The following is a 26,469-nucleotide window of genomic DNA, read 5'->3' as shown; positions in this document are numbered from 1 at the left end:
ATGATAGTGTAAGGGCCAAATTTACCAACTTCTCCTCCTAGAAATATCTTCAGTTGGTGTAGAAACCAACACCAGTTTGCTGCGTCCTCTTGTCCAACTATAACAAATGCAAGTGGAAATATGTTGTTATTGCCATCTCTGCCAGTGGCTGCTAGGATTTGAGCACCAGTATTCAGCTTGATAAAGCACCCATCAACACCTACATTCAGATGCAGACAACAAACATGCATAAAGTTGTCATCTACAAGCAAATGTAGCATGAACATTGAGAAACATTCTAATTAAAGCAAGAAAACATGTAACTAACCAATGAATGGCCTGCATGCATTGAGAAATCCCTCCCTGGCTCCATTTATGCAGAAGACCATAGCATGAAACCTTGGTCCTGGGTGTGGTATTTTTGTTGTAGCTTTTGGAGTTATTGTTGCAATATTAACTCTACTTCCAGGGTTTGTATCCATGGTGGTTTGGGTATAGTCCCTCAGCCTAGGATACTGCTTCTTGTGCTCTCCTAATACAGCTTCCACAACAAGGTTTTTGGCCCTATAGGCCATGTGCCTGGGCACTTCAACACCATACTTCTCCTGGCAGTTGTCAATCATAGTAGCTATGCTAGTTGTTGGGTGAGACCTAAACAGTGACTCATATGTTTTAGCAAGCCACTTTGCACTAACCCTGGATGACTCTGTACTGCTTGGGCAAGTGTGCTGCAGCCTCATCTTTTTGATAGCAAATATCTTTTCCCCTTTGATAACTGCAGCAACTATGAAGAACTGGCAGTGCTCTTGTTTGCAGCAGGCAATGATCCTTTTGTCCGAGTTTCTGTGGTACCTGAAATTTCTGCACTGTGTAATGTGTAGGCTCAACAATGCTTCTCTGAATTGCTGCTGATTCTTGAAGCACATGTACATACATAACTGCTGATGTGGTTGCTCAAGATTTTCATTGTACCATATCCTAGGTTTCCTTTTCTTTGCCCTACTCTTCCTACCTTTTTGTAGGACAAATGCTGGTGCCTCATGTCCATCATCACTGTCAAACAGCAAGCCATGATCTTCTTCATCACATGAAGGATTAAAATCTGGTTTCACCTCCTCTAAAACATTAGAGTGTGATCTAGTGGTGGGGCATCTCCTGACTGGCAGCTTCTGCCTCTTCTTTGCAGGTTCTGGTATGGCTGGTTTTTCTCTTTCAGTTGGAGCACTCCTTTCAGTTGCAACATTCACCTCCTCCTCCTCCTGCTCCTCCTCCTCAAATAGATCCTCAACATCAGTGTCACCCTCATAATGCAGCGGTGGTTCCTCTTCTGATTCTTCATCTTCATCTTCATCTTCTTCCTCTGCCAGTCTCTTCCCCTCTATTATCTCTGTGTGTTCAGCTAAAATGTAGTTATCAGTGTCAGTTGCACCCTCAGAGTCAGAGTAACTCCTATATCCCTCCTCAAATGATTCCTCTTCCTCCAACACAGCTTTCAGCTTCCCCCTGACATTTCTACTCTCTTGTGTGCACATACCAGTAGGTTGTGTAGGATGAACTGTACTACTGCTGCTGCACTGACTCTGAAAAACTACACCATGATCATCAACAGCAACCACAACAGGCTCACTGAGATCATAAACAACAGGTGGTTCATATAAAACAACAGCTAATTTATTTGGTCTCTGATGGATGTTACCATCACTAACTAATCCTGACTCTGAACTGACAGGTGTTGTTGCCCTAGCTAACAAATTCAGAACTAATGAATCCTCATATTGCTTCTTTAGTTCTTGCAATTTGATGTTAGTGTCAATCAGATCTAGTCCATGCTCTCTCTCAACTCCTGCTGCAGCTGTATTTCTCATGTGATATAGTTCATCATCAAAATTATATCCTACTACTGTCAACAGTGCATACAAGTTCAGAAATGTGACATCTGAGCTACAAATCTTCCTATCCAAATTATGCCCTGCATCAAAGTGAATCCTAACATCCCATATAGCATCATCTAACCTACAAGTCACAGCAAAATTGAAAAAAATTCAGTGCTTTAAGAACACTAACCCTAGCTCTATGATATGAACAGACAAAATAAAAAACGAGGGACTTACAACACTCCATCCGCTCCACTGGTCCAGTGATGGCTTGTGGTTGGGTTGGCCAACCACATCTCAGCGAGCCGCAACCGTTGCTCCATGGACAGGGGCGCCTCCTCCTCCTCTTCCTCGTCGTCGGTGGAGTTGGACGACCTGGAGCAGTCCAGCCCCACGTGGTCATCGCTCCCCAGGCCGGGAAGGTCGCCGTAGCCGCCCACGACACCGCCGCCGCCGGGGGTCGCCGCAGCCATCGCCTGAGATCCACAGGGAGAGAGGAGATGGAGAGGGGAGAAAAAGGATAGGGTTCATCTGGTTCGTCGGGTGGGATCCGGTTCGGTTCGACCGCACCAGCCTCGTCCTAGTCATCGCATCGGGCACACGCCGATTTGCCACCGTGTCGCCTGACGGGTGGGCCTGGTCTGTCAGATACATGGTCAATACACACTTATACGTCTGTCAGCCCATTTTGTAACGGTTAGGCCGAATAGTGATACTGAACTGCGACATGGACGAGCAACGATACTGACTCGTCGTAACATGCGCAAGTGTGATATCTCCTTGCAATTAACTCGACTACACCGAGCCGAGCGTCGCAGAGACTCGCCACGAGCACGATGTAGCTTCACCACGTGGAAGACGTGGTCTGCTACCCAAACATGATAAAACAAAAAGAGCACGAGGTAGCTTCGGGGAAATTTGGCGTTACGACTGCTCATAAAACACAGGCGGTACCCAACACAACCCCTCTCATCCCCACCCAGCACACACACCCCCCATCGGCCCACCCCCACCCACCGCCACCAGACAACTCAAGGGCCGAACCATGGCGACGCGCGTCGACTGGCGGCGCAAACACGCGCTGGTCGTGAGCACTCTCACATCCAGCATTACCTACATGACGGGGCTGAGCCTGCCGGGCAGCCTCTTGTCCGGCCAATGCAATGGAGATACTAATCGGGCTCTCAAGAAATCTCCAACACATCTGCTCTTGTTCGGGACTCTTGCGATGAGTGCCACTTATCAAGATCAACTGGCTCCACCGGGCGGCTTTTGGCAAGGCGAAGCGACCGGTGCCCATTACCGCTCCCACGCCTTTCTTCTCCACGTGAGAATCCCGGTGTTCTTGTGCTGCAACGCCTCCTTCTTTCTCATGTCGCTGGCTGTCGTCCTGATCATTCTCCTGATGGATGTATTCGGCGCACTAGGAATCAAGTACTACCGCGTCTTGTTGGTAGCCATGATCCTGGACCAGTTTAGCCTGATCGTGATCGGAGCCTATATCGCCGTGAGCTTCGACCTGTCCATCTAGGTTGTCGTTTGGGTGTCCCTCTGTGTCTTCTTGCTGTTAGCGGTGTTCCTGCCAGGCGCAAGATGGCGGCAGGCGTTCAGAGAGAAGATGGAGCTCTGTGTGCCCCGTAGGCTGAAGATGTTGTTTGCTGGTCCGTCAATCAATGGACACGCAGAGGGGGCGGTAGGCATGTCACTGAAGCTGGAGAAGAGGCGCAAGCTTCTGCTGCTCCTTGCAATTCTCGCAGGAATTCGCGCGTACCATGCCGGTGCGGGCTTCCCACCCGATGACCCATTCAACTACTACGGGTGCCTGGTGTTCTCGTACTGCAAAGCCACCGTCTTTCTCGCGTCCCTATCCATCATCGTGATGCCGGTGAACAGGAAGCCCCCGTCAGCGAGAGGACTGCGATGGCACGCGCTGCGGTTGTCTGTGATCCTTGTCGTGACCGGCCTCGCTGGCGTCTTCGCCGCCGGGCGCTACAGGATCAATGTCCTCGTTCTGCTCTTGGCAGTTTTACTCTGCATCGCGTTCCAAGTTACACCGTCCATCTTCGGAACGGCGGGAGGCCTGGTGCAGACACTGGCACCGAGCCTCGGAGCGGCGGAAGAGGAGGATGGCTCCGAGGACGAGTTGGAGTTCAGCATAGGGGGTGGGACGAAGGAGGAACCCTTCGGAGTGGAGATCTCGTCTCCGATCCTCGGGGGCGCGCTCACTCTGATCCTCGCCGTCCCTATGGTGTCCATCCTCGCCGCTCCAGTGAAGTTGCTCGTGGCAATAATGATCGCCTCAATCGGGGTGCCCCTCTGGCGGAGGTCCTTCACCCCGCTGTCCAGAGCTCTCCAACGCCGGTGCACTGTGAGCCTCCAAGGTACCACCTACCACGCCCGCGCCGGCATCGACTGGTTCCGTCTCCGGCGCCTCCTCGACTCCCCGGGAACAACTGCTGTCCGCGCTATGCCATGGACTGTGCAAGGTGATACACGCGCTGTGTTCGGGAACATGGATGTGGATCCTGATCTTGGTTGCATCGGTTCCCTCGCTGAGGCACAACCTCAAGCTGAAGTTCAAGATCTCCAAGATAACAGCCGTACTATGCCTAGCCGCCTAGGCGTGCAGGTTGTCTGTGCACCGCCCACGACAGGCACGGTCACGGCTACTAGGGTGAGCACCACGACCACGACTACCTCGTCCACCGTTGCAGGGACGCCGACCACGACCACGACTACCTCGTCCACCGTCGCAGGGACCCCGACCACGACCGTGGGAACTACCTCAAGGTCGAGGGGCCGCGGGGATGTGCCTCTCGTTGAGCCGAGGCCTAGGAGGAACCGCCGGCCCAACAGCCGGCTGTTCGGCCAGGACTGGGTCAACTGATCGGTCATGGTTTTCAGCAATATTACTGACCCTCGAAGCGCTTGTTGCATGCCGTCAAGTTTTGGCCTTGCTCTTGATTTAAATCTGATCTGAGATCTCCACCCGCAAATTGACTTTGCAGCAGATAACTGACTGTTACAGCCGTTGGGAGAAGAGAAGAGACGGGACCATGCTTTGGCCAATCGAGCTGAAGCAGGCAGGGATAAAGCACAGCAACTCTGAACCTGACAGAACTGAAGAAAACGGAACTGAAGAAAGGGAGAAAGCAGAGCAATGCTGGAGCAACTCTGAACCTGACAGAACTGAAGAAAACGGAACTGAAGAAATTTTTTGCAGGCTTGCACTGTTGCACAAGGAGATCACGACGGTGTTCTGCCCCATTGCAAGGTTGATGAGGCACACAGGAAGAACAGAGGAGACTCCTTGTACATGGCGGTTTCAGGATCATTTGTTCTGGCCGATCTTTCTCTCTAGTTTGTTACACCTTGTTGGACAGTAAAAGGCGTCAGTGTGTGTACTGTGTAGTGTGTACCAAGGTTAGGTGGTGTATCAGTTAGCCCTTGTTTGTCAACGGATAAAATGGTGTGTGGGGTTGCTCTTTCTTTTCCTAGTCCTAGAGGGGGAAACGAGTACATAAATACGGTAAATATGCACAAAGAAATTTTCGGCAAGTTTGCTGTTCAGAACCGAGAGGCTGATATTATCTGATATATTTAGCACACTGTTTTGCCCAAGCACATCCGTGTGTCCAGGCAAACATCATATAATGGTACCATAGCGGGGAACTCAACCATTTGTAGCCAGTAGTGGTCTACTTATTCGCTTTGCGTACTCTGCTTCATTATAATGAGCAGATACAAACTCTAGGAAGATATCAAGTCACTTCACAGCTTTAAGGAAGGAGGAAGAGGGGTCGGCCTTGCTAGCGGACGCTGAAAGAACCATCCCTTCTCCTCAGTGAATCCAGGGGCTGCAGCTGCAATTTATCATGAACAAAAATTGGAGCAATCATCAGAATCTAACCAAGTATTCATACTACGTATACAAGAAGAGGCTGAATGTCCCTTTGTTTCAAGTAAATGAAAGCAACGCGTGGGGCAAAAAGAAACAAATGGATCGCTTGCTATGAAAAACTCAGACAATTTTACGTACAGTGTTGCCATAAAAAGTTTGCAAATTATGGTGCCTACGGAAATAACATATGCAAATGAAGAACAAGTTTCTTTCCCCTCTCTGAACTGTAGAATGAGATTGAAAATACATAGCAAGAACGACTGTGTTCAAGTTTGAAGGTCTTACCCGGAGCAGCATCTTGACGTGGTAAGACTTTTGGACGATCTGATGGCGTCGTCTCGCCCATCACAGCAGGGAGATGCCCATGGGTGAGCAGGGGCGGAGCCAGGATTTGAACATGAGGGGGGCGAGACAGATAATAATCATTCCAAATTATACACCACACAAGAATATAGTCTCAATAATAGAATTGATATGAGTGCATGACAACGTATGTTTAGCAAGAAAAAGAAGTTACATATCTATCAACTGAAATTCAGCTCTACGAGTACCATCGTCGAAAATGTGGATAATCTCATCAGATGTGACTTTTGCAGCTATATCCTTTCCAATATAGACAATCATGTAATGTTGAAGAAAGTCATCACCCATTTTGCCTCGAAGACGCGTCTTCACTAGTTTCATAGCAGAAAAGGCTCGCTCAGTGGTTGTCGTTGAAACTGGAAGAGTAATAACCAACCGCAATAGTCTATCAACCATGAATAGTCCTGAACTTTACCAGTTTTAAACAAACCAACAGTCAAATCAGCAAGTGAATGCAAGCATTTTAGGTCTGGATGTGAGCGAACATCCATTTTGAAATGGATAAGTTGAGACTCTAACCGAGCCAAGTCTTGGTTAGAAAAATCAGCATGATAAAACTTTTCTGCTAGAGTGCATATCTTTGTCACATCAAATGTGTCATGCAGTGGATTCAAGGATACACAAAGCCTCAATAGCTCAGTGCTTTGAATGCTGAACCGGTCATTTAGCTCGACCAACTGTTGATCTATGGCAACATTGAATACATCTGCTTTATAGTGGTGAAGTGTTGTGGTGTTGTCATGCTTGTTTCGAGATTTAGTCATATCAACTTACCTACAAATGGCAACATATATTAGATTAAAATACTTGTGATGATTAATATTCCAATCTAGATATAGGAAAAGAGACATACTTGGAACTAAAATCGGGGGTGTCAATATCATGCTTCAGACAAAAAGATTTAACCTCTTTTAGAAGTGGTTCCCAGCCATCTTCTCTTAGTTCAGCAAGTAGAAACTTTGTGTTTGCAACACAATCTAATGCGTTTAAAATATCCAGAGACTTCCTTTGACGCATTTGACATAAAACATCTGTGATCTTCATAATTTTCTCCATGAGGTGCATAATGAATACAAAATCAAAAGAGATAATCATCTTTAGGGCGCCCACTGCATCTCCACGAGAATATCTTGTGACTGAACAATCATTTGCTACACTTCGTAGAACTGCAATCGTAGCAGCAAACATCTTCCTCAAGCTATTAATTGACTTGAAGTGAGAACTCCACCTCGTGTCTCCCGGCCTCTGTAAAGAGCCTATTTGATTTGCCCCTTTTTCCGTATCAAGCTCACCCAATTCAACGCCACGTGCAACTTCAGCAGCTTGATTAGCTAATAACTCATCATTCCGTTTAGATGACGCACTAACAACATTTATCACAAAATTTGCATGCTGAAAAAAATTATGCACCTCGTGTACCTCTCGTGATGCTGCAACAAGAGCCAATTGGAGCTGATGAGAGATGCAGTGCACATAATAAGCATATGGGCACTCATTTAATATTAGAGCTTTCAATTCATTCCATTCCCCTTGCATGTTACTTGCGCCGTCGTATCCTTGACCTCTAATATCTTGTACATTCAGATTATTATCTTTTAAGACAGTATAAATTGCCTCCTTGAGAGTCAATGCAGCAGTGTCACTAACATGTATGATGTCAAGGAAGCGCTCATCTAATATCTTGTACATTCAGATTATTATCTTTTAAGACAGTATAAATTGCCTCCTTGAGAGTCAATGCAGCAGTGTCACTAACATGTATGATGTCAAGGAAGCGCTCATCTATGTACCCTTCTTTATTAGCAAACCGAATGACCAGTGCCATCTGCTCCTTTTTAGATTCATCTCTAGACTCGTCCACCATTATACAAAATTTGCTATTGCCAATTTCTTCTCTAATACTTTTCTGCACTTTCCTAGAAAGTAAACCAAGGATTTCTTGCTGAACGGGGTGTGAGGTGTACTTGGCATTTTGTGGAGCATTTTCCAAGACAACATCTCTGACATCTTTGTTATAAGCAGCCAAAAGCTTTACCAACTCAAGAAAATTACCCTAGTTTAGGGATCCTGGAGATTCATCATGGCCTCTAAATGGACAAGCTTGGAATGTTAACCACCTAATGAAATAACAGACAAGGGACATGTTAGTCTTACATAAATACAAAATATACTAGGTTAATTGTTGAAACAAATAAACTTAGTCTTACCTAATGGAATCAATTGTGACTTTAAGTCTTAACCTTGCAGCTGCAACCTTTTTTGTACATACTTGTACCATCGCCTTGTCAATGTGGTTCAATCTATTTTTCAGATTTTCATAACAACGGGCTGAATAGCTATGAGCTGAGTTGGAATCTTTGCCCATGTGGGTTATAAAAGCACAATCTTTGCCATCATTCACCTTTCTCCAGTTTATAAATCCATCCACTGTGAATGCACTTGAACCACACTTTCCAGTTAGCTTTTTCGTAAAGAGGAAACAACAGAGGCAGTATGCACGATGTGTGACAAGTGAATACTCTAGCCAAGGCCAATCAATGAAATAACTATACTGAAATCGGCGGCGGTTTTTTGTTGTTCCATTATATGGATACTCTTTCATGTATGGATGAAAAGCGCCCTTAGAAACATAGAATCGACGTGCTTCATCCTGCTTATCGGGATGGAGTTCTCAAATCTGTTGGCGTGTACCAGGATCCCTCACATATTTTGTGCTTCTAGTTCTACCTTCTTCTAAAGTTTCTAGTGGTGCCACAATATTGTGATCATCAGTTTGCATATCAACTAGATTAGGGCTGAAAGTATCATCTACAACAGGTTGCTCCTCCGGTGGATTTGCATTTTCAGTTGCATTAGAGCTAGAAGCAATAGGCTTGAAAAACAAATCTATTGTTGTTGTACTCTTCCTCTTCATCCTTCAGTCATTGGAACATTAAACAAGGAGTGGCATTAGAAAACTATTATGCTACCTTATCAAAGCAGTAAATTAAACTATTATCTCTGTAGAAATTGCGCTAATTCACCAAGATTAACAGTGATTCAGTGACGTACCTTGATTCCGAGTTGAAGTTGATCTGTTGATGTATGTATGATGCCGATGAAGTACACAAGTAGTTTCTGTCTTACGATTGAATCGCATGCACTGAAGTGTTGGACCACTGCCCTGGGCGACGGCGGCAAAAGCAGTAAGACTGTAAGAGCCGACGGTGAACCAGCGATGGGCGGCGGCGGGCGGGCGGCAGTGTAGGAAGGTACAGAACCAGAAGACTTGATCGCACGAACGAAATTATCGGGAGGATAAGGGTAGATCGATAGCAGGTAATCTCTTTTTTCTGATATATACGTACATCTAGCAATCGAGGCTCAGTTGATGGTTCCACGTTGGGCCTTGGGCAGTTGGGCACTAGGGCTAGAAAGTTTTCATGTCCAACAACAAAAAGATCAGAAGCGGCCTATACACATGACACCTATACGTAGAAACTACTGGTAATACTAGTACCTACTAACGAAGCGTCATGGGTGGGGGGGGGGGGGGGGGGGGGGGGGGGTCTGACCCCTGCTCGCACCCCCCTGTCTCCGCCTCTGTGGGTGAGGGCCAGAACGATAGCCAGCACTGCGAACACCTTGGAGGCCATATTTTGGGCTCGGTCACTCCACTACTGAAAGAGCTTGTTTGGGTGAAATGAAACTGGGATGGTGCTTGCTATATAACAGACGCCAATGTGACAGGCTCACGTTCGGCCATCGCATAACAAGGCAAATATATCTTGTAGAGTCCACTAGGCCTTCTCAGCATCATGCAATGCTGGAAATTAAGTAGACTATTCAACAAAGGAGGAATCAGTCCACACTATATGTTAAAGGGTGCCAAACTAAACTGCCCAGCCGACATGAGTTCGGCCATCGACATGAATTAGCATGTGCGAGGTGCTAGCTTAGGTAATAAAACTTTTGTCGCATAGGCCATCAACGTGTTGACCACAGGACATACCATTTTATTTTATTTAAACACAAACTGCTTCATTCAGATAAGAACAATACAAATGCAGTTTTGCAAAACAGACTTTGCAATACAGAATAATAACAACCTCTAACATCAGCGAGTTGTCGTAGACGTGAATCACCCACACCGAGAACGTCATTGTAGCAAAAAACCATCTGCGCTGCCATGAGAACTCCACTAAGAATCCTCCTTGAAATTTTTTAAGCCGCTTGAGGCACCCAGGCTATGTGGAATCCGTAACCGATGAATGCACCTTGAACATGATGACAAAGTCATATCCAATGGTTGCGGGTGAGATCTGAAACCGATGAATGCATCATCCCTCCAAACGGTAGCGGGGGACGATGTTTTTTTCACCGAGGAAGATCTCGCTGATCCAAGGCCATACAAATTTACTAGACCCGTAATGTAAGAACCAAGAACCTTATATTTAGGACATGACATGTTTATCTAGCGAACGTTGTTGGGGGCGAATTGCCAGCGAACGTCCCTCTCGCCATGCCAACATAACTAAATTTGCCATGCATTTTGAGGGAAATGCCATGTACGGAATGAAAAATTCCCATGTATAAGAAATAATTGCCAGTGATCGTTTTTAAATGCCATCCAAGTGATTTGGATCCAATGGTTGTGAGGGCGTTTGCTGGAAGTGCCTTGCCAGCGAACGTTTGCCCATTAGCATTTCTGTACATTTATACATGGGCTTAGAAATAGATTTTTTTAGAATCGCTTAAGAAATAGGTTGATATTCTTTTTGTCTTAGGTTGTGCCACACGGTTGATAATTCGTGAATGTTATTCTGGATGTGTTTGTATCTTGCCTATTACTCCCTCCGTTTCTAAATATTTGTCTTTCTAGACATTTCAAATAACTACTATATACGGATGTATGTAGACATATTTTAGAGTGTAGATTCACTCATTTTACTCCGTATGTAGTCACTTGTTGAAATGCCTAGAGAGATAAGTATTTAGGAACGGAGGAGGTACGAGATAGACATATGCCTCGCCTCAAGTAGAGTATGTAATGGGCCGGCTCAGTAGTATTACGTGTGTTAGTTTCTTTCTTTTTCCCTCTTTCCTTTTCTAAATTTCAAAATTATAAATAAAAATTTAAAAATAATTTACTTCACTTTTAAAAATATAAATAAATTTTCATGTAATGTGAAAAATTGTTCCCGCAATTTTAAAAATGGTTCATACCATTTCCAAAAAATGTTCATGATATTTAAAAAGTGTACGGACAATTAAAAGTATGTTCATGACATTTTTAAAGGAAATCATGAGAATGTAAAATTTTGTTCTCCCTCATCGCCCCGCACAGCCACACTCGGATGCTGAGGAGACCTGGTCTTTGGCTCCTAGATGGGGATGTACCTTGAAAATGAATCCTCTCTCTCGCCTCCTCTCCACTGAAAAATGAGGTGCACTGTGGCAGTGAGATTCGTACACGATCAGACGACAAAAAAAACACAACCTGAAGTGAAATGAAAAACAGACAGCCAAATCCCTAAAAAAACAGACGGCCAAAAGTTAGGATAAGTGTAATTTTTTAATTCTGCTGAAATAGTAAAACAAACCCACGCAACCCGGATCGAAACCCAAATGCAAAACGCCTCACATGCAGCCAACACCTGTGCAGTCCTGGCCATGGGCAGCCCGGCCCGGTCGGCCCGACCCAGCTCGACCCGACCTTATCCACGGGATGGGCTCGGGCCTAAGTTTTGAGCCCGATGGCCAGGCTGGGCCCGGGCCTGTCATTTTTGCCGTTTAATGAAGAGGCCCGGCACGTGGCCTGAGGCCCAATGGGCTTTTAGCATGATGGGCTGGTCTTGGGCCCAATTTTTAGGCCCAACAGCTGGGCCGGGCCTGGGGTTTTTGTGTCGGGCTTTGGTTGGCCAGGCCCGAGGGATGGCCAGGTATAGCTTGAGCCCCTAGGTCCGGGCTTCAGGGCTTCGGTCCGTTGTCCCCGGCGCCGCCGTGAGCGAGAGCCAAGACGCACCATGTGTGTTACCATAGATGTCGGATCTGAACGGACGCGGGGGCAGATAGCATTGGCGAAGAGGAGAAAGGTAGCCGCTTGGATATTCTGATCCATTTAGCAAACAATTTGGCTGGTTTCGAGAAAAGAAACAGTCAGATCTAGATGCAAAGAAGTTTCTTCGGGCCGTTCCCTATTTTCCCCTCTTGCCAGTAGATCCGCCGATCTCTCTCTGTCCATGAGTTCCGCTCCTCGTCAATTTTGTGAGTGTGGATCTCTGGTTCACTCTGGTAATTTTGGTCCAAGACACATCTTCCAATGCAAAGTAAAGGTACGTGACGATCTAGGGTTACTTTCATATGTCATTATGCTACCTTATGTCCAATTTTGTGAATAATGTCGAGGCGTGTCTTGCGAGCTTCCCCTGCCGATGTATTTTGACCAAGCAATTGTAGCTGCGAAATTGATATTTATTATTGTAAATCACATTTTCACTGCTCAGCAATTTGAGTTTCTCTCTTACATAGGTAAATTTGCTGCTGCTGAAAATATTGCGAGCCATCTGCTGACATCTCTCAAGGTTGATCGGCATCCTGAATAACCAAGCAACAAATGGCTGCCCGTGAAAGGTCAAGATTCAAATGTATAGACATAGATAAGATGGCCAGTTCCATGACGAGGGATATCAAATCTTTCTGGTCACAATATGATCCGGGTGGTTATGGCACTAACATGTGCCCAATCCATAGAGTCCCAGAACACATTCGTGAGGTTGACCGTGTGGCCTACGAACCAATTATTATATCGTTTGGCCCGTATCACCATGGAGGCCAACACTTTCAATACATGGAGAAGAAAAAATGGGAACACTTAGACAGGGTACTAAAACTGAACTGTAATAGAACTCTGCATGATTACATTAAAGCAATCGCCGAAGTAGAGAAGCAAGCAAGGAAATGCTACTCGGAGCAGATAATAATGGAAAGGAAAAAGTTTGTGCAGATGCTTTTGTTGGATGGGTGCTTCATACTTGTGAATATTGATGAAAATGTCGGCACCAGGATATCAAATTCCAGAACTTTGAACCAAGGACCCACCCAAACAGAAGTTGATGGAAACGTGACGGGAGAAGAGCTGGAACAGATTTATGTGGAAATTATTCAGGAAACAGGAACAAATACCAGAGAGGAGGATGCAAACCAACGGACAAGCGTTCAGAACAGTTACGGTCCCGGGGATTGGTTGAGTGGCCCTGCATGGCATGACATGCTCTCCTTGCTGGAGAACCAGATACCCTTTTTCGTTATGGAGAGGGTCTACGAGTTAGTATCAGGTGAATGTACAGAAGTTGGATCGCTTTGAAGAAAAGCTGCTGAACTTGTAGAGGTCCTCTTGCGTCATTATCCAATAGCTATACAAGAGAACGATAGACCCAAACATTTCCATCATCTGCTCCACTTATATCACACGTACTTGAGACCTAGTCAGAAATTTGATGAGGAGCTTCAGTATCAGGGGAAGACAGGTTATTTTCATGGTCTTCTACGTCGATGGAATGTGTCAGGTAAATCGGTTGACCCTGACAAAAACCTAGAGCAGATGGAGCGCTTGGAAACAGGTAAGCTTTTTAAGCGTTGGCGTCGAGCAGAAGAATACCATGAAGCGGGGGTTCAGTTCATGCGTAGGGAGTATGACGGACAAAGTAGGCATTCTCTGCTGGACATAAGGTTCATCAATGGAGTTATGGAAATTCCGTGTTTGCCAGTTGACGAGTCCAGTGAATCGGTTTTCAAGAACCTGCTAGCACTGGAGCAAATGGACTACAGGTTCGGCAACGACATCAGTGCCTATGTCACTTTCATGTCCCAGATCATGGATACGCCTGCTGATGCCACGCTGCTGGTTGAGAAAGGCATAATTGTGCATATGTTGGATAGTGACGAAGAGGTGTCAGCTCTATTCACTAGACTCACCAAGCAATTGACAATTAGGTTTGATTTAAAATATTACTTAAAACCTTTGTGCCACAAGTTGGAAGCCCACTACCAGAATCGCTTGAATAGATGGATAGCTTGGTTATGGCATAACCACTTTGTAAACCCGTGGTTGGCGTTGGCAGCGTTCGCTGCTGTAGTGGTGCTTGTCTGCACCATCGTCCAGACCATATATACTGTGTTGCCCTTTGTCAAACCTGCATAATGTAATTTAGATCATTTTTATTCTTTGAAGAACTTGGCTATGTGTCCAGACAATTTAGCTTACTATTGTGTCTATCCATGGTATCCTCCCCTGTTCACAGGGAGACAGGACTCTATGCTCTGACAGACTTATATAGCTCTTTTCAGAGCGCACGACCTTTCGCTCAATAGGGCACGGAATGAAAGCATTGCTTTTGATGTATCATTTCACTCGTATAAATAATTTTCGCGCAAGACAGGATTCACATGTTGTCTACTGTGCCCTGGTCACATAAGCGTCCCGTTTCTTCATGAATGTATGTGAAGACTGAAAAAAAAAAAAGCTAGCGCATGCTTTTATCTCAAGGAATTTATCGATTTGGGTTCGATTTTTACAGAAAGTTAAATTCGAGAAATATAATTGGTAGTGAGGCCAACAAAATATAATAAGTTGTTTAAGCAGTATTGATTGGAAATTTGGAATGGGGTAACAGAAATAGTTAAGACGAAATTCAGACTGTAAGACGTGAACGTTTATTTCCGTAGCAACACATGGATATTCAGCTAGTAGATACATGAGTTGCAAGCTCTTTATTTTAACACACACGAGTGACAAGCTCAATTATTCAATACGAAGCAGACACATTCTCGTCCAGAGCATATATTCCTCCATGTGGGTCGCGATAGTATCATCCTAACACGCCTTGGCCTTGCACGACGGAGAGGGAGGGCGTGGAAGGATCATGGTATTGGGTAGGCCGATAATGATTTTCTCGTCTCTGGCATACATCCGTTCTTTTGCTCCTAGAAACACAAGAAATGCTTAAAGCTCCGGACTGTAAGCCTCAGTAGTAAATGCGTACTAAATAATCCCCAAAACAAGTAGCAGAAATTAAGTTGCGAGATCACAACGAAGAAGGAACATACCTTTCACCGGCGTGCTGATTGCCAGCACCTTTCTCTCTGGTAGGCCATGGTTCAGTTCTGGGAGCTGTCGTGCAGCAACAAAAGGGAGTAATGTGACGGACATAGCCAGGAGAATGGCAATGGTGATAGCATGCTTGGAATTCATCTCAACACAACCTTCAGAGATAAGGAGAACAGATGAACTCTTTCTCTATCACACCAGCTTTTATACCCATCCATCCACCCACTACCATCTTTTCTTGATATTTTTTCCATATGTTTGGCGCTTGGATGCTTGCATTCTTGAGAACTCTATGTTAACTAGGTGGAACAAATATCTTCTAGATTCCTATGTTCACAGCAATTTCTACTAGTAGTTCGGCATGGTCACCGCCCAATTTAATGATACAGATGGCAGCAACATAAGGTCTCCAAATTGATAGAGGATATTCTAATAAATATTTTGTAAGAGTACAAGGCCAACTGAATTGTTTGCCAGATAGAGATACATTGAATACCAACAGTTTATGATGAAGAACAAAAAATGCATGTAAAGTACCATACAAGTTACATGTCCTACTGATGACCCAAACCTGATTCATTTGCAGTGGTTACTCATGACCAGGGGGTTTCCTGTATGCTTCGATAGTGAAGATGGTTTGCACGATGGTGCAGACAAGCACAACACCCGTCGCTACTGCAGCTAAGGCCAACCACGGATTACTGAAATGATTCATCAAGAGCCACGCAATCCATCGGTTCAGGCGACTCTGGTAGAATTCTTCCATAGCCTGACAAAGTGATTTTAAGTAATGCATACCATTGAAATCAAACACAACATCTTTACTAAGCATGGTAAATAGATCAGAGACATGTTCGTCGCTCTCAAGTTGGTGCACAATTATTTCTCTTTCAACAAGTAGTGTTACATCTTCTGGCATACAAATAATCTGTGACAGGAAGACAATGTAAGCTGTGAAGTCATCTCCAAACTGAGGACATGTTTGCTCAAATGCAATGATATTCCTGAAAAGACTGCCTGAATATTCATCAACAACAAGGGATGGAATTTCAATGGAACCATTGCTAAACTTAATGTCTAAGAGAGAATGAGGATCCATATTATCGTATTCGCGTTTCTTAAACTTGACTCCTGCCTCTAGATATTGTGCTACCCGCCTCCATCGATTCAGTTCTTGACCTGATTGTAGGGAATCCTCCTTCTGTTGAGCTAACTGAATTTGCTCGTTGACCTCAGGATGATGACCGAGTCTAAAATATCTCCATCCGAAACTAAAAAACCTATAAATGTACTGAGGTCCAACCTGATAATGATGGCTATTATCCACCTTTGGATTAGGCCTAAGATACATATGACACAAGTGAAGCAAATGTTGAAAATCTCCTGGCCTGTTGGGCCCTCGGATTGCCTTTGGATAAAAAGAGAATGCTTCTTCCACAACTTTGTTCAAAGCATCAGTGATGGATGGAGCCAATGGGACACTACCAGAAGCTAGCTCATAGAGTTTCTTCACAATGAAAAATGGAATTTGATTTTCCAGCAAGAACAGGTCATGATGGAGGAATCTATCATGAACCACATCGCAAATGCTGCATGGTTTTGACCATCTTCATTTGCCCCTTTTCTATCAGTCTGGTTACCATCAAAAGCAGCTTCGCTCCCTGTGTTTTGCCTATCATTGTTTGAATCAAGAGATGTCTGTCCCCCTAGCATATTAGCATCTTCAACAACTATTTCCTCTAGAGCACATCTCTTACTCTCTGCTTCCTTTTTCTGTGCTATAATTTTTTCAATTCCACCAAGAGCAACTAGAATGAAGCATCCGTCCAGTAAGAGCATACGCATAAAATCCTCATCAGTCATATCAATATCCTCAGAATAACAGTACCTTGCTTCTTGTGCGAAATCCCTGGTCGCCAGCAAGTAGTCCAGTAATGTTTTCGTAGGGTTCAATTTAAGAACTTCATCTAGATAACCCCATTTCAACTTCTCCAGGTTCTGCAACTTTGCAGCTCCATGGTGATATGGAGAGTAAATTGCAAAAAACCACCACAATTGTGGACTCTAAATCAAAAAACCACCACCATTCATTTTTTTTGCAAAAACCACCAGGTATTCAGTAATCCTTTTGTAAAAAACACTAACCGATCAATAAGCAGCTTTTAACACAGAATCTGACAGATGGGACCCAGTTGTAAGTGCTGATGTGGCGGTCAAATGTCATACCGTTAGCCTATACTGTTAAGTCGATAGGGGCTTTGACTCGCGCGGCAGCGCCAGCCACGGTAGCTGGGTCTGCCCGCACGCGCGCCCGCCGGTGCAGCTGGGTCCCCCGAGCCCACCGCCCTCGCCCTGCGCCGCTGTCGGACATGGCGCACCGCCCGCCGCTGCAGCTCCTGCCCGCCATGGACGCCGCTCTGGACGACGCTCGGCTCGTCGGAAGCCAACCAGCGCCAGCACTGGACGCGGAGTTCTTATGCTGCTCCACCTCGTGCAAGCTGTGCACGTGCGCCGCCTATATGCTCAAATGGATTAGCAGTAGGCCGGACGCCTCCTTTCCGCCATGGTCGAGCTCCCAAGAGGCCCTCCTCTATCTCCTTGCATTTGATCGAACACCTAGCAGGCAGCGTGGCAAGACGCGGCCGCGCCGCCTGGGTAGTGCGCCACTGGGTCTTCAAGGTCCTTGACAACATCCACGACCACCCCATGCTCCTCAACCTCCCAGATAACGGGCATCGCCGTGCTGGCCGCATACTTCGGCCGAGCTGTCGCCGCCGCCGTGCGCTGTCACCGCCGCGTGGTGGCCACCACCGCGCCGCCTCTGCGTCGGTGCGTCCGAGCCGCCGTGCAGGCCCGAGACCTCGGCTCACGCCCTGGCCATCGTGCTGCTCCGGGCCGTTGCACGCGTCTGAGCGCGGGGCTCGCCGTTCGCCATGCGCACGCAGCGCCATCCGAACTCGCTGGTGCACGGGTGCTCCCGGAGGTGGTCAGTGACTCAGGTCGTTCAATCCATCCGCCAGTACATAGCTGGCTAGCCTCCGTATGAATCAATCAAGCAGCTTGTTGTGCACCTGTACGTGCGTATGTATTCGCGCGCGAACGACAACGGGTTCCGGCGTTGATGTGGCTCACCTCGACGGCTTCGCTCCACGGCTCGGTGCTCGTCGTCTCCAAGCTCCGGATCTTGCCCAGCTTGGTGCGGCACCCGAGGAACCTCCTGGAGACGCGAGGAAGCAAAGAACGTGGTCCGGGGCTAACCGGAGCTGGAGATCGTGCGGCATAAGATCCACCGGCTTTGACCTCCGACCGAGCCATGGCCGCAGCTATGTGGCTTGCGGACGCGCACAGAAAGAGGAGAGGAAGAGGAAAAGAGGGTGGCGGGCGGCGGGCGCAATGAGCAGCGGCAGCGGTGCGAGCTGCCCAGACGTGGCGGCGGGGCCGGCCGGCGCGCACGAGGGCAGCGCTGCCGTATCGACCCCATCGGCGGCGGCAACGCTAACTGTAGTGGGGTGGGTCCCAAGTCAACCTAACGGGTGATCCAAACGGTGTGACGAGCGCCGTCTTCATCAGCGCCACGTGGCACCTGACAGTGAGACCTACTCATCAGGTTTTCAATCAAATTGCTCTAATTGACCTATCAGCGTTTTTCGCAAACTGTCAGCACAATAATGGTGGATTTTTGCAAAAAAACGAATGATGGTGGTTTTTTGATTTAGGGTCCGCAATTGTGGTGGTTTTTTGCAATTTACTCCATGCAGGGTACACAGGAACATGACTTCTTACTAATATGCAGGAGCTCAGCTGGAGAATGGCTACCATTACGGCAGGTGCAGGTGGCTGGGTATTCGCAGATACATCACCTCCGCCTGTTCGACCAAACCAAAAATCAACCAGTCATCACAGATCAATGAATCAACCAACAATCTGTGGTTGATGACTGGACTCTCAATGGCACCGAATAACGGCGACGTACCTGCAACTGGTGGTGCCACTGGATGTCGTTGTTGTCGAAGCCGACGCGATCTGCTGCTGGCGAGGCCGGGGCAGAGGCCGCCGTCGATGGATACCATGTCGATGGGGCCGAAGTCGACCTCACCGAGGAAGTTGGAGGTGGATTTGTGACGGACTTGAGCTCGTCCAGGTGATGGCTTGCAGCCTTGTCATCGCCAACATATGTGAAAGGTCCTCCAAAGAAGGCAACCGCAGGTTCTTCCTTGAGCGTCGCTGCCGCACCCGCCCCGACCGAGGCCGCACCTCTTGCTCCATCATAGCGGCGGCCGCCGTCCTGTCTGAAGCACGCGAGGAGGCCCATGAGTACGGACCGGCAGCTCAGGAGGACCTTCAAGCCACGGACTCAGGAACCACACCGAGAGGGGGAACATACCCCGAGCGAACCCCGGGGAATTGCAGAGGGGAGCCAAGTCGGCGGTCCTACCGGAGGGGAGTGAGATGGGATCTCGACCGTCACGTCGGACTGTACATGGGGGAAAGGAGGTCGATGGGCTCAGCTAAATCGAGGGAGCAAGACAGCCATTCTACACGTACATGACTTTACAGGATGTTACACACTCCTTCCAAACTTAATAAACACCCCCCTGATTTTCATGGGGGTGGGCCCGCGTACTCCCCTTACACCCAATCAAAAACTGCCACATCAAATCAATCTTGTAAAAACCTGTATGTGTATCATTGCTGTTTATACGCTGGCAACCTTTGATGGGTCTCTCCCTTGATTGTGTTGGGGAACGTTGCAGAAAACAAAAAAATTTCCTATGTTTTCACCAAGATCCATCTATGAGTTCATCTAGCAACGAGTGATCGGATGCATCTACATACCTCTGTAGATCGCGAGCGGAAGCGTTCAAGAGAACGGGGATGAGGGAGTCGTACTCGACGTGATCCAAATCACCGGAGATCCTAGCGCCGAACGGACGGCACCTCCGCGTTCAACACATGTACGGTCAGCGTGACGTCTCCTCCTTCTTGATCCAGCAAGGGGGAAGGAGAGGTTGATGAAGATCCAGCAGCACAACGACGTGGTGATGGATGCAGCAGTCACCGCAGCAGGGCTTCATCGTTCTTCTGCGAGAGGGAGAGGTGTAGCAGGGGAGAGGGAGGCGCCAAGAGTCAAGGGTGCGGCTGCCCCTCCCTCCCCCCTTTATATAGGCTCCCCTAGGGGGGCAGCGGCCCTAGGAGATGGGATCTCCTAGGGGGGCGGCGGCCAAGGGGTGGAGTGCCCCCCAAGCCAGGTGGGGCGCCCCCCCACCCTAGGGTTCCCAACCCTAGGCGCATGGGGTGGGCCAAAGGGGGCGCACCAGCCCACTATGGGCTGGTTCCCCTCCCCACTTCAGCCCATGGGGCCCTCCGGGATGGGTGGCCTCACCCGGTGGACCCCCGGGACCCTTCTGGTGGTCCCGGTACAATACCGGTGACCCCCGAAACTCTCCCGATGGCCGAAACTGCACTTCCTATATATAATTCTTCACCTCCGGACCATTCTGGAACTCCTCATGACGTCCGGGTACTCATCCGGGACTCCGAACAACTTTCGGGTTACTGCATATTCATATCTCTACAACCCTAGCGTCACCGAACCTTAAGTGTGTAGACCCTACGGGTTCGGGAGACATGTAGACATGACCGAGACGGCTCTCCGGTCAATAACCAACAGCGGGATCTGGATATCCATGTTGGCTCCCACATGCTCCTCGATGATCTCATCGGATGAACCACGATGTCGAGGATTCAAGCAACCCCGTATACAATTCCCTTTGTCAATCGGTACGTTACTTGCCCGAGATTCGATCATCGGTATCCCAATACCTCGTTCAATCTCGTTACGGGCAAGTCACTTTACTCGTACCGTAATGCATGATCCCATGACCAGACACTTGGTCACTTTGAGCTCATTATGATGATGCATTACCGAGTGGGTCCAGAGATACCTCTCCATCATACGGAGTGACAAATCCCAGTCTTGATCCGTGTCAACCCAACAGACACTTTCGGAGATACCCGTAGTATACCTTTATAGTCACCCAGTTATGTTGTGACGTTTGGTACACCCAAAGCACTCCTACGGTATCCGGGAGTTACACGATCTCATGGTCTAAGGAAAAGATACTTGACATTGTAAAAACTCTAGCAAACGAACTATACGATCTTGTGCTATGTTTAGGATTGGGTCTTGTCCATCACATCATTCTCCTAATGATGTGATCTCGTTATCAATGACATCCAATGTCCATAGTCAGGAAACCATGACTATCTATTGATCAACGAGCTAGTCAACTAGAGGCTTACTAGGGACATGTTGGTGTCTATGTATTCACACATGTATTACGATTTCCGGATAACACAATTATAGCATGAATAAAAGACAATTATCATGAACAAGGAAATATAATAATAATCCTTTTATTATTGCCTCTAGGGCATATTTCCAACAGTCTCCCACTTGCACTAGAGTCAATAATCTAGTTACATTGTGATGAATCGAACACCCATAGAGTTCTGGTGTTGATCATGTTTTGCCCTAGGGAGAGGTTTAGTCAACGGATCTACGACATTCAGATCCGTATGTACTTTAGAAATTTCTATGTCTGCATCTTGAACATTTTCACGGATGGAGTTGAAGCGACGCTTGATGTGCCTGGTCTTCTTGTGAAACCTGGGCTCCTTGGTAAGTGCAATAGCTCCAGTGTTGTCACAGAAGAGCTTGATCGGCCCTGACGCATTGGGTATGACTCCTAGGTCGGTGATGAACTCCTTCACCCAGATTGCTTCATGTGCTGCCTCCGAGGCAGCCATGTACTCCGCTTCACATGTAGATCCCGCCACGACGCTCTGCTTGCAGCTGCACCAGCTTACTGCTCCACCATTCAACATATACACATATCCGGTTTGTGACTTAGAGTCATCCAGATCTGTGTCGAAGCTAGCATCGATGTAACCCTTTACGACGAGCTCTTCGTCACCTCCATAAACGAGAAACATGTCCTTAGTCCTTTTCAGGTACTTCAGGATATTCTTGACCGCTGTCCAGTGTTCCTTGCCGGGATTACTTTGGTACCTACCTACCAAACTTACGGCAAGGTTTACATCAGGTCTGGTACACAGCACGGCATACATAATAGACCCTAAGGCTGAGGCATAGGGGATGACACTCATCTCTTCTATATCTTCTGCCGTGGTCGGACATTGAGCTGAGCTCAATTTCACACCTTGCAACACAGGCAAGAACCCCTTCTTAGACTGATCCATATTGAACTTCTTCAATATCTTATCAAGGTATGTGCTTTGTGAAAGACCTATGAGGCGTCTTGATCTATCTCTATAGATCTTGATGCCTAATATATAAGCAGCTTCTCCAAGGTCCTTCATTGAAAAACTCTTATTCAAGTAGGCCTTAATGCTGTCCAAAAGTTCCATATCATTTCCCATCAAAAGTATGTCATCTACATATAATATGAGAAATGCTACAGAGCTCCCACTCACTTTCTTGTAAACGTAGGCTTCTGTGTTCCGAGGCCATGTCTGTACATGCTAGACTCGTCAAGTCAACCTAAGTGTTTGCATGTGTAAATCTGTCTTACACCCGTTGTATGTGAACGTTGGAATCTATCACACCCGATCATCACGTGGTGCTTCGAAACAACGAACTGTCGCAACGGTGCACGGTTAGGGGGAACACTTTCTTGAAATTATTATGAGGGATCATCTTATTTACTACCGTCGTTCTAAGTAAACAAGATGCAAAAAACATGATAAACATCACATGCAATCAAATAATAATAGTGACATGATATGGCCAATATCACATAGCTCATTTGATCTCCATCTTGGGGCTCCATGATCATCTTGTCACCGACATGACACCATGATCTCCATCATCGTGTCTCCATGAAGTTTCTCGCCAACTATTACTTCTACTACTATGGCTAACACGTTTAGCAATAAAGTAAAGTAATTTACATGGCGTTTCTCAATGACACGCAGGTCATACAAAAAATAAAGACAACTCCTATGGCTCCTGCCGGTTGTCATACTCATCGACATGCAAGTCGTGATTCCTATTACAATAGCATGAACATCTCATACATCACATATATATATATATCATTCATCATTCATCACAACTTTGGCCATATCACATCACAAAACACTTGCTGCAAAAACAAGTTAGACGTCCTCTAATTGTTGTTGCAAGTTTTACGTGGCTGCAATAGGGTTCTAGCAAGAACGTTTTCTTACCTACGTGAAAGCCACAACGTGATTTGTCAACTTCTATTTACCCTTCATAAGGACCCTTTTCATCGAATCCGCTCCAACTAAAGTGGGAGAGACAGACACCCGCCAGCCATCTTATGCAACTAGTGCATGTCAGTCGGTGGAACCGGTCTCACGTAAGCGTACGTGTAAGGTTGGTCCGGGCCGCTTCATCCCACAATACTGCTGAAGCAAAATAAGACTAGTAGCGGCAATAAAGTTGACAACATCTACGCCCACAATAAATTGTGTTCTACTCGTGCAAAGAGAACTACACATAGACCTAGCTCATGATGCCACTGTTGGGGAACGTTGCAGAAAACAAAAAAATTTCCTACGTTTTCACCAAGATCCATCTATGAGTTCATCTAGCAACAAGTGATCGGATGCATCTACATACCTTTGTAGATCGCGAGCGGAAGCGTTCAAGAGAACGGGGATGAGGGAGTCGTACTCGACGTGATCCAAATCACCGGAGATCCTAGCGCCGAACGGACGGCACCTCCGCGTTCAACACACGTACGGTCAACGTGACGTCTCCTCCTTCTTGATCCAGCAAGGGGGAAGGAGAGGTTGATGAAGATCCAGCAGCACGACGGCGTGGTGGGTGGATGCAGTAGTCACCGCAGCAGGGCTTCGCTGTTCTTCTGCGAGAGGGAGAGGTGTAGCAGGGAGAGGGAGGCGCAAGACTTCAGGGTGCAGCTGCCCTCCCTCCCCCCTTTTATATAGGCCCCCTAGCGGGGTGTGCCGGCCATAGGAGATGGGATCTCCTAGGGGGGGCGGCGGCCAAGGGGAGGAGTGCCCCCCAAGGCAAGTGGAGGCGCCCCCTCCCCTAGGGTTCCCAACCCTAGGCGCATGGGGGGCCCAAGGGGGCGCACCAGCCCACTATGGGCTGGTTCCCCTCCCCACTTCAGCCCATGGGGCCCTCCGGGATGGGTGGCCCCACCCGGTGGACCCCCGGACCCTTCGGTGGTCCCGGTACAATACCGGTGACCCCCGAAACTCTCCCGATGGCCGAAACTGCACTTCCTATATATAATTCTTCACCTCCGGACCATTCCGAAACTCCTCATGACGTCCGGGATCTCATCCGGGACTCCGAACAACTTTCGGGTTACTGCATATTCATATCTCTACAACCCTAGCATCACCGAACCTTAAGTGTGTAGACCCTACGGGTTCGGGAGACATGTAGACATGACCGAGACGGCTCTCCGGTCAATAACCAACAGCGGGATCTGGATACCCATGTTGGCTCCCACATGCTCCTCGATGATCTCATCGGATGAACCACGATGTCGAGGATTCAAGCAACCCCGTATACAATTCCCTTTGTCAATCGGTATTACTTGCCCGAGATTCGATCGTCGGTATCCCAATACCTCGTTCAATCTCGTTACCGGCAAGTCACTTTACTCGTACCGTAATGCATGATCCCGTTACCAGACACTTGGTCACTTTGAGCTCATTATGATGATGCATTACCGAGTGGGCCCAGAGATACCTCTCCGTCATACGGAGTGACAAATCCCAGTCTTGATCCGTGTCAACCCAACAGACACTTTCGGAGATACCCGTAGTATACCTTTATAGTCACCCAGTTACGTTGTGACGTTTGGTACACCCAAAGCACTCCTACGGTATCCGGGAGTTACACGATCTCATGGTCTAAGGAAAAGATACTTGACATTGGAAAACTCTAGCAAACGAACTATACGATCTTGTGCTATGTTTAGGATTGGGTCTTGTCCATCACATCATTCTCCTAATGATGTGATCTCGTTATCAATGACATCCAATGTCCATAGTCAGGAAACCATGACTATCTATTGATCAACGAGCTAGTCAACTAGAGGCTTACTAGGGACATGTTGGTGTCTAGTATTCACACATGTATTACGATTTCCGGATAACACAATTATAGCATGAATAAAAGACAATTATCATGAACAAGGAAATATAATAATAATGCTTTTATTATTGCCTCTAGGGCATATTGCTAACATATCGGACGGACTTCAGCTTCGCTACGGGAGAGAAAGTCTCATCGTAGTCAACCCCTTGAACTTGCCGATAACCCTTAGCGACAAGTCGAGCTTTATAGATGGTAACATTACCATCCGCGTCCGTCTTCTTCTTAAAGATCCATTTGTTTTCTATCGCTCGCCGATCATCGGGCAAGTCTGTCAAAGTCCATACTTTGTTTTCATACATGGATCCTATCTCGGATTGCATGGCTTCAAGCCATTTGTTGGAATCTGGGCCCGCCATCGCTTCTTCATAATTCGAAGGTTCACCGTTGTCTAACAACATGATTTCCAAGATAGGGTTGCCGTACCACTCTGGTGCGGAACGTGTCCTTGTGGACCTACGAAGTTCAGTAGCAACTTAACTGAAGTTTCATGATCATCATCATTGACTTCCTCTCTAGTCGGTGCAGGCACCTCAGAAACATTTTCTTGAGTTGCGCCATTTTCCGGTTCAAGAGGTAATACTTCATCAAGTTCTACTTTCCTCCCACTTACTTCTTTCGAGAGAAACTCCTTCTCTAGAAAGGATCCATTCTTGGCAACAAAGATCTTGCCTTCGGATCTGAGGTAGAAGGTATACCCAATAGTTCCTTTAGGGTATCCTATGAAGACGCATTTTTCCGAGTTGGGTTCGAGCTTTTCAGGTTGAAGTTTCTTGACATAAGCATCGCATCCCCAAACTTCTAGAAACGACAGCTTAGGTTTCTTCCCAAACCATAATTCATACGGTGTCGTCTCAACGGATTTCGACAGAGCCCTATTTAAAGTGAATGCGGCAGTCTCTAAAGCATAGCCCCAAAATGATAGCGGTAAATCGGTAAGAGACATCATAGATCGCACCATATCTAATAGAGTGCGATTACGACGTTCGGACACACCATTACGCTGAGGTGTTCCAGGCGGCGTCAGTTGTGAAACTATTCCACATTTTCTTAAGTGTGTGCCAAATTCGTGACTCAAGTATTC

At 47.0% G+C, this 26,469-nt stretch overlaps 1 protein-coding gene across 1 annotated transcript; it reads left to right on the top strand.

The window, feature by feature from the left end:
- The first annotated feature begins 13,468 nt into the window (after positions 1–13,468).
- On the top strand, positions 13,469–14,308 carry LOC125534317. Its single transcript, XM_048697572.1, has one exon. The coding sequence runs from the start codon at positions 13,700–13,702 to the stop codon at positions 14,297–14,299; it is 600 nt and encodes a 199-aa protein (XP_048553529.1). The 5' UTR covers positions 13,469–13,699; the 3' UTR covers positions 14,300–14,308.
- The last annotated feature ends 12,161 nt before the right edge of the window (positions 14,309–26,469 follow it).

The sequence above is a fragment of the Triticum urartu genome, chromosome 2 (assembly GCF_003073215.2).
Source record: "Triticum urartu cultivar G1812 chromosome 2, Tu2.1, whole genome shotgun sequence".
NCBI lineage: Eukaryota > Viridiplantae > Streptophyta > Magnoliopsida > Poales > Poaceae > Triticum > Triticum urartu.
Note: the sequence above shows the minus strand (reverse complement) of the source record. Positions and strands in the feature narration are given on the sequence as shown.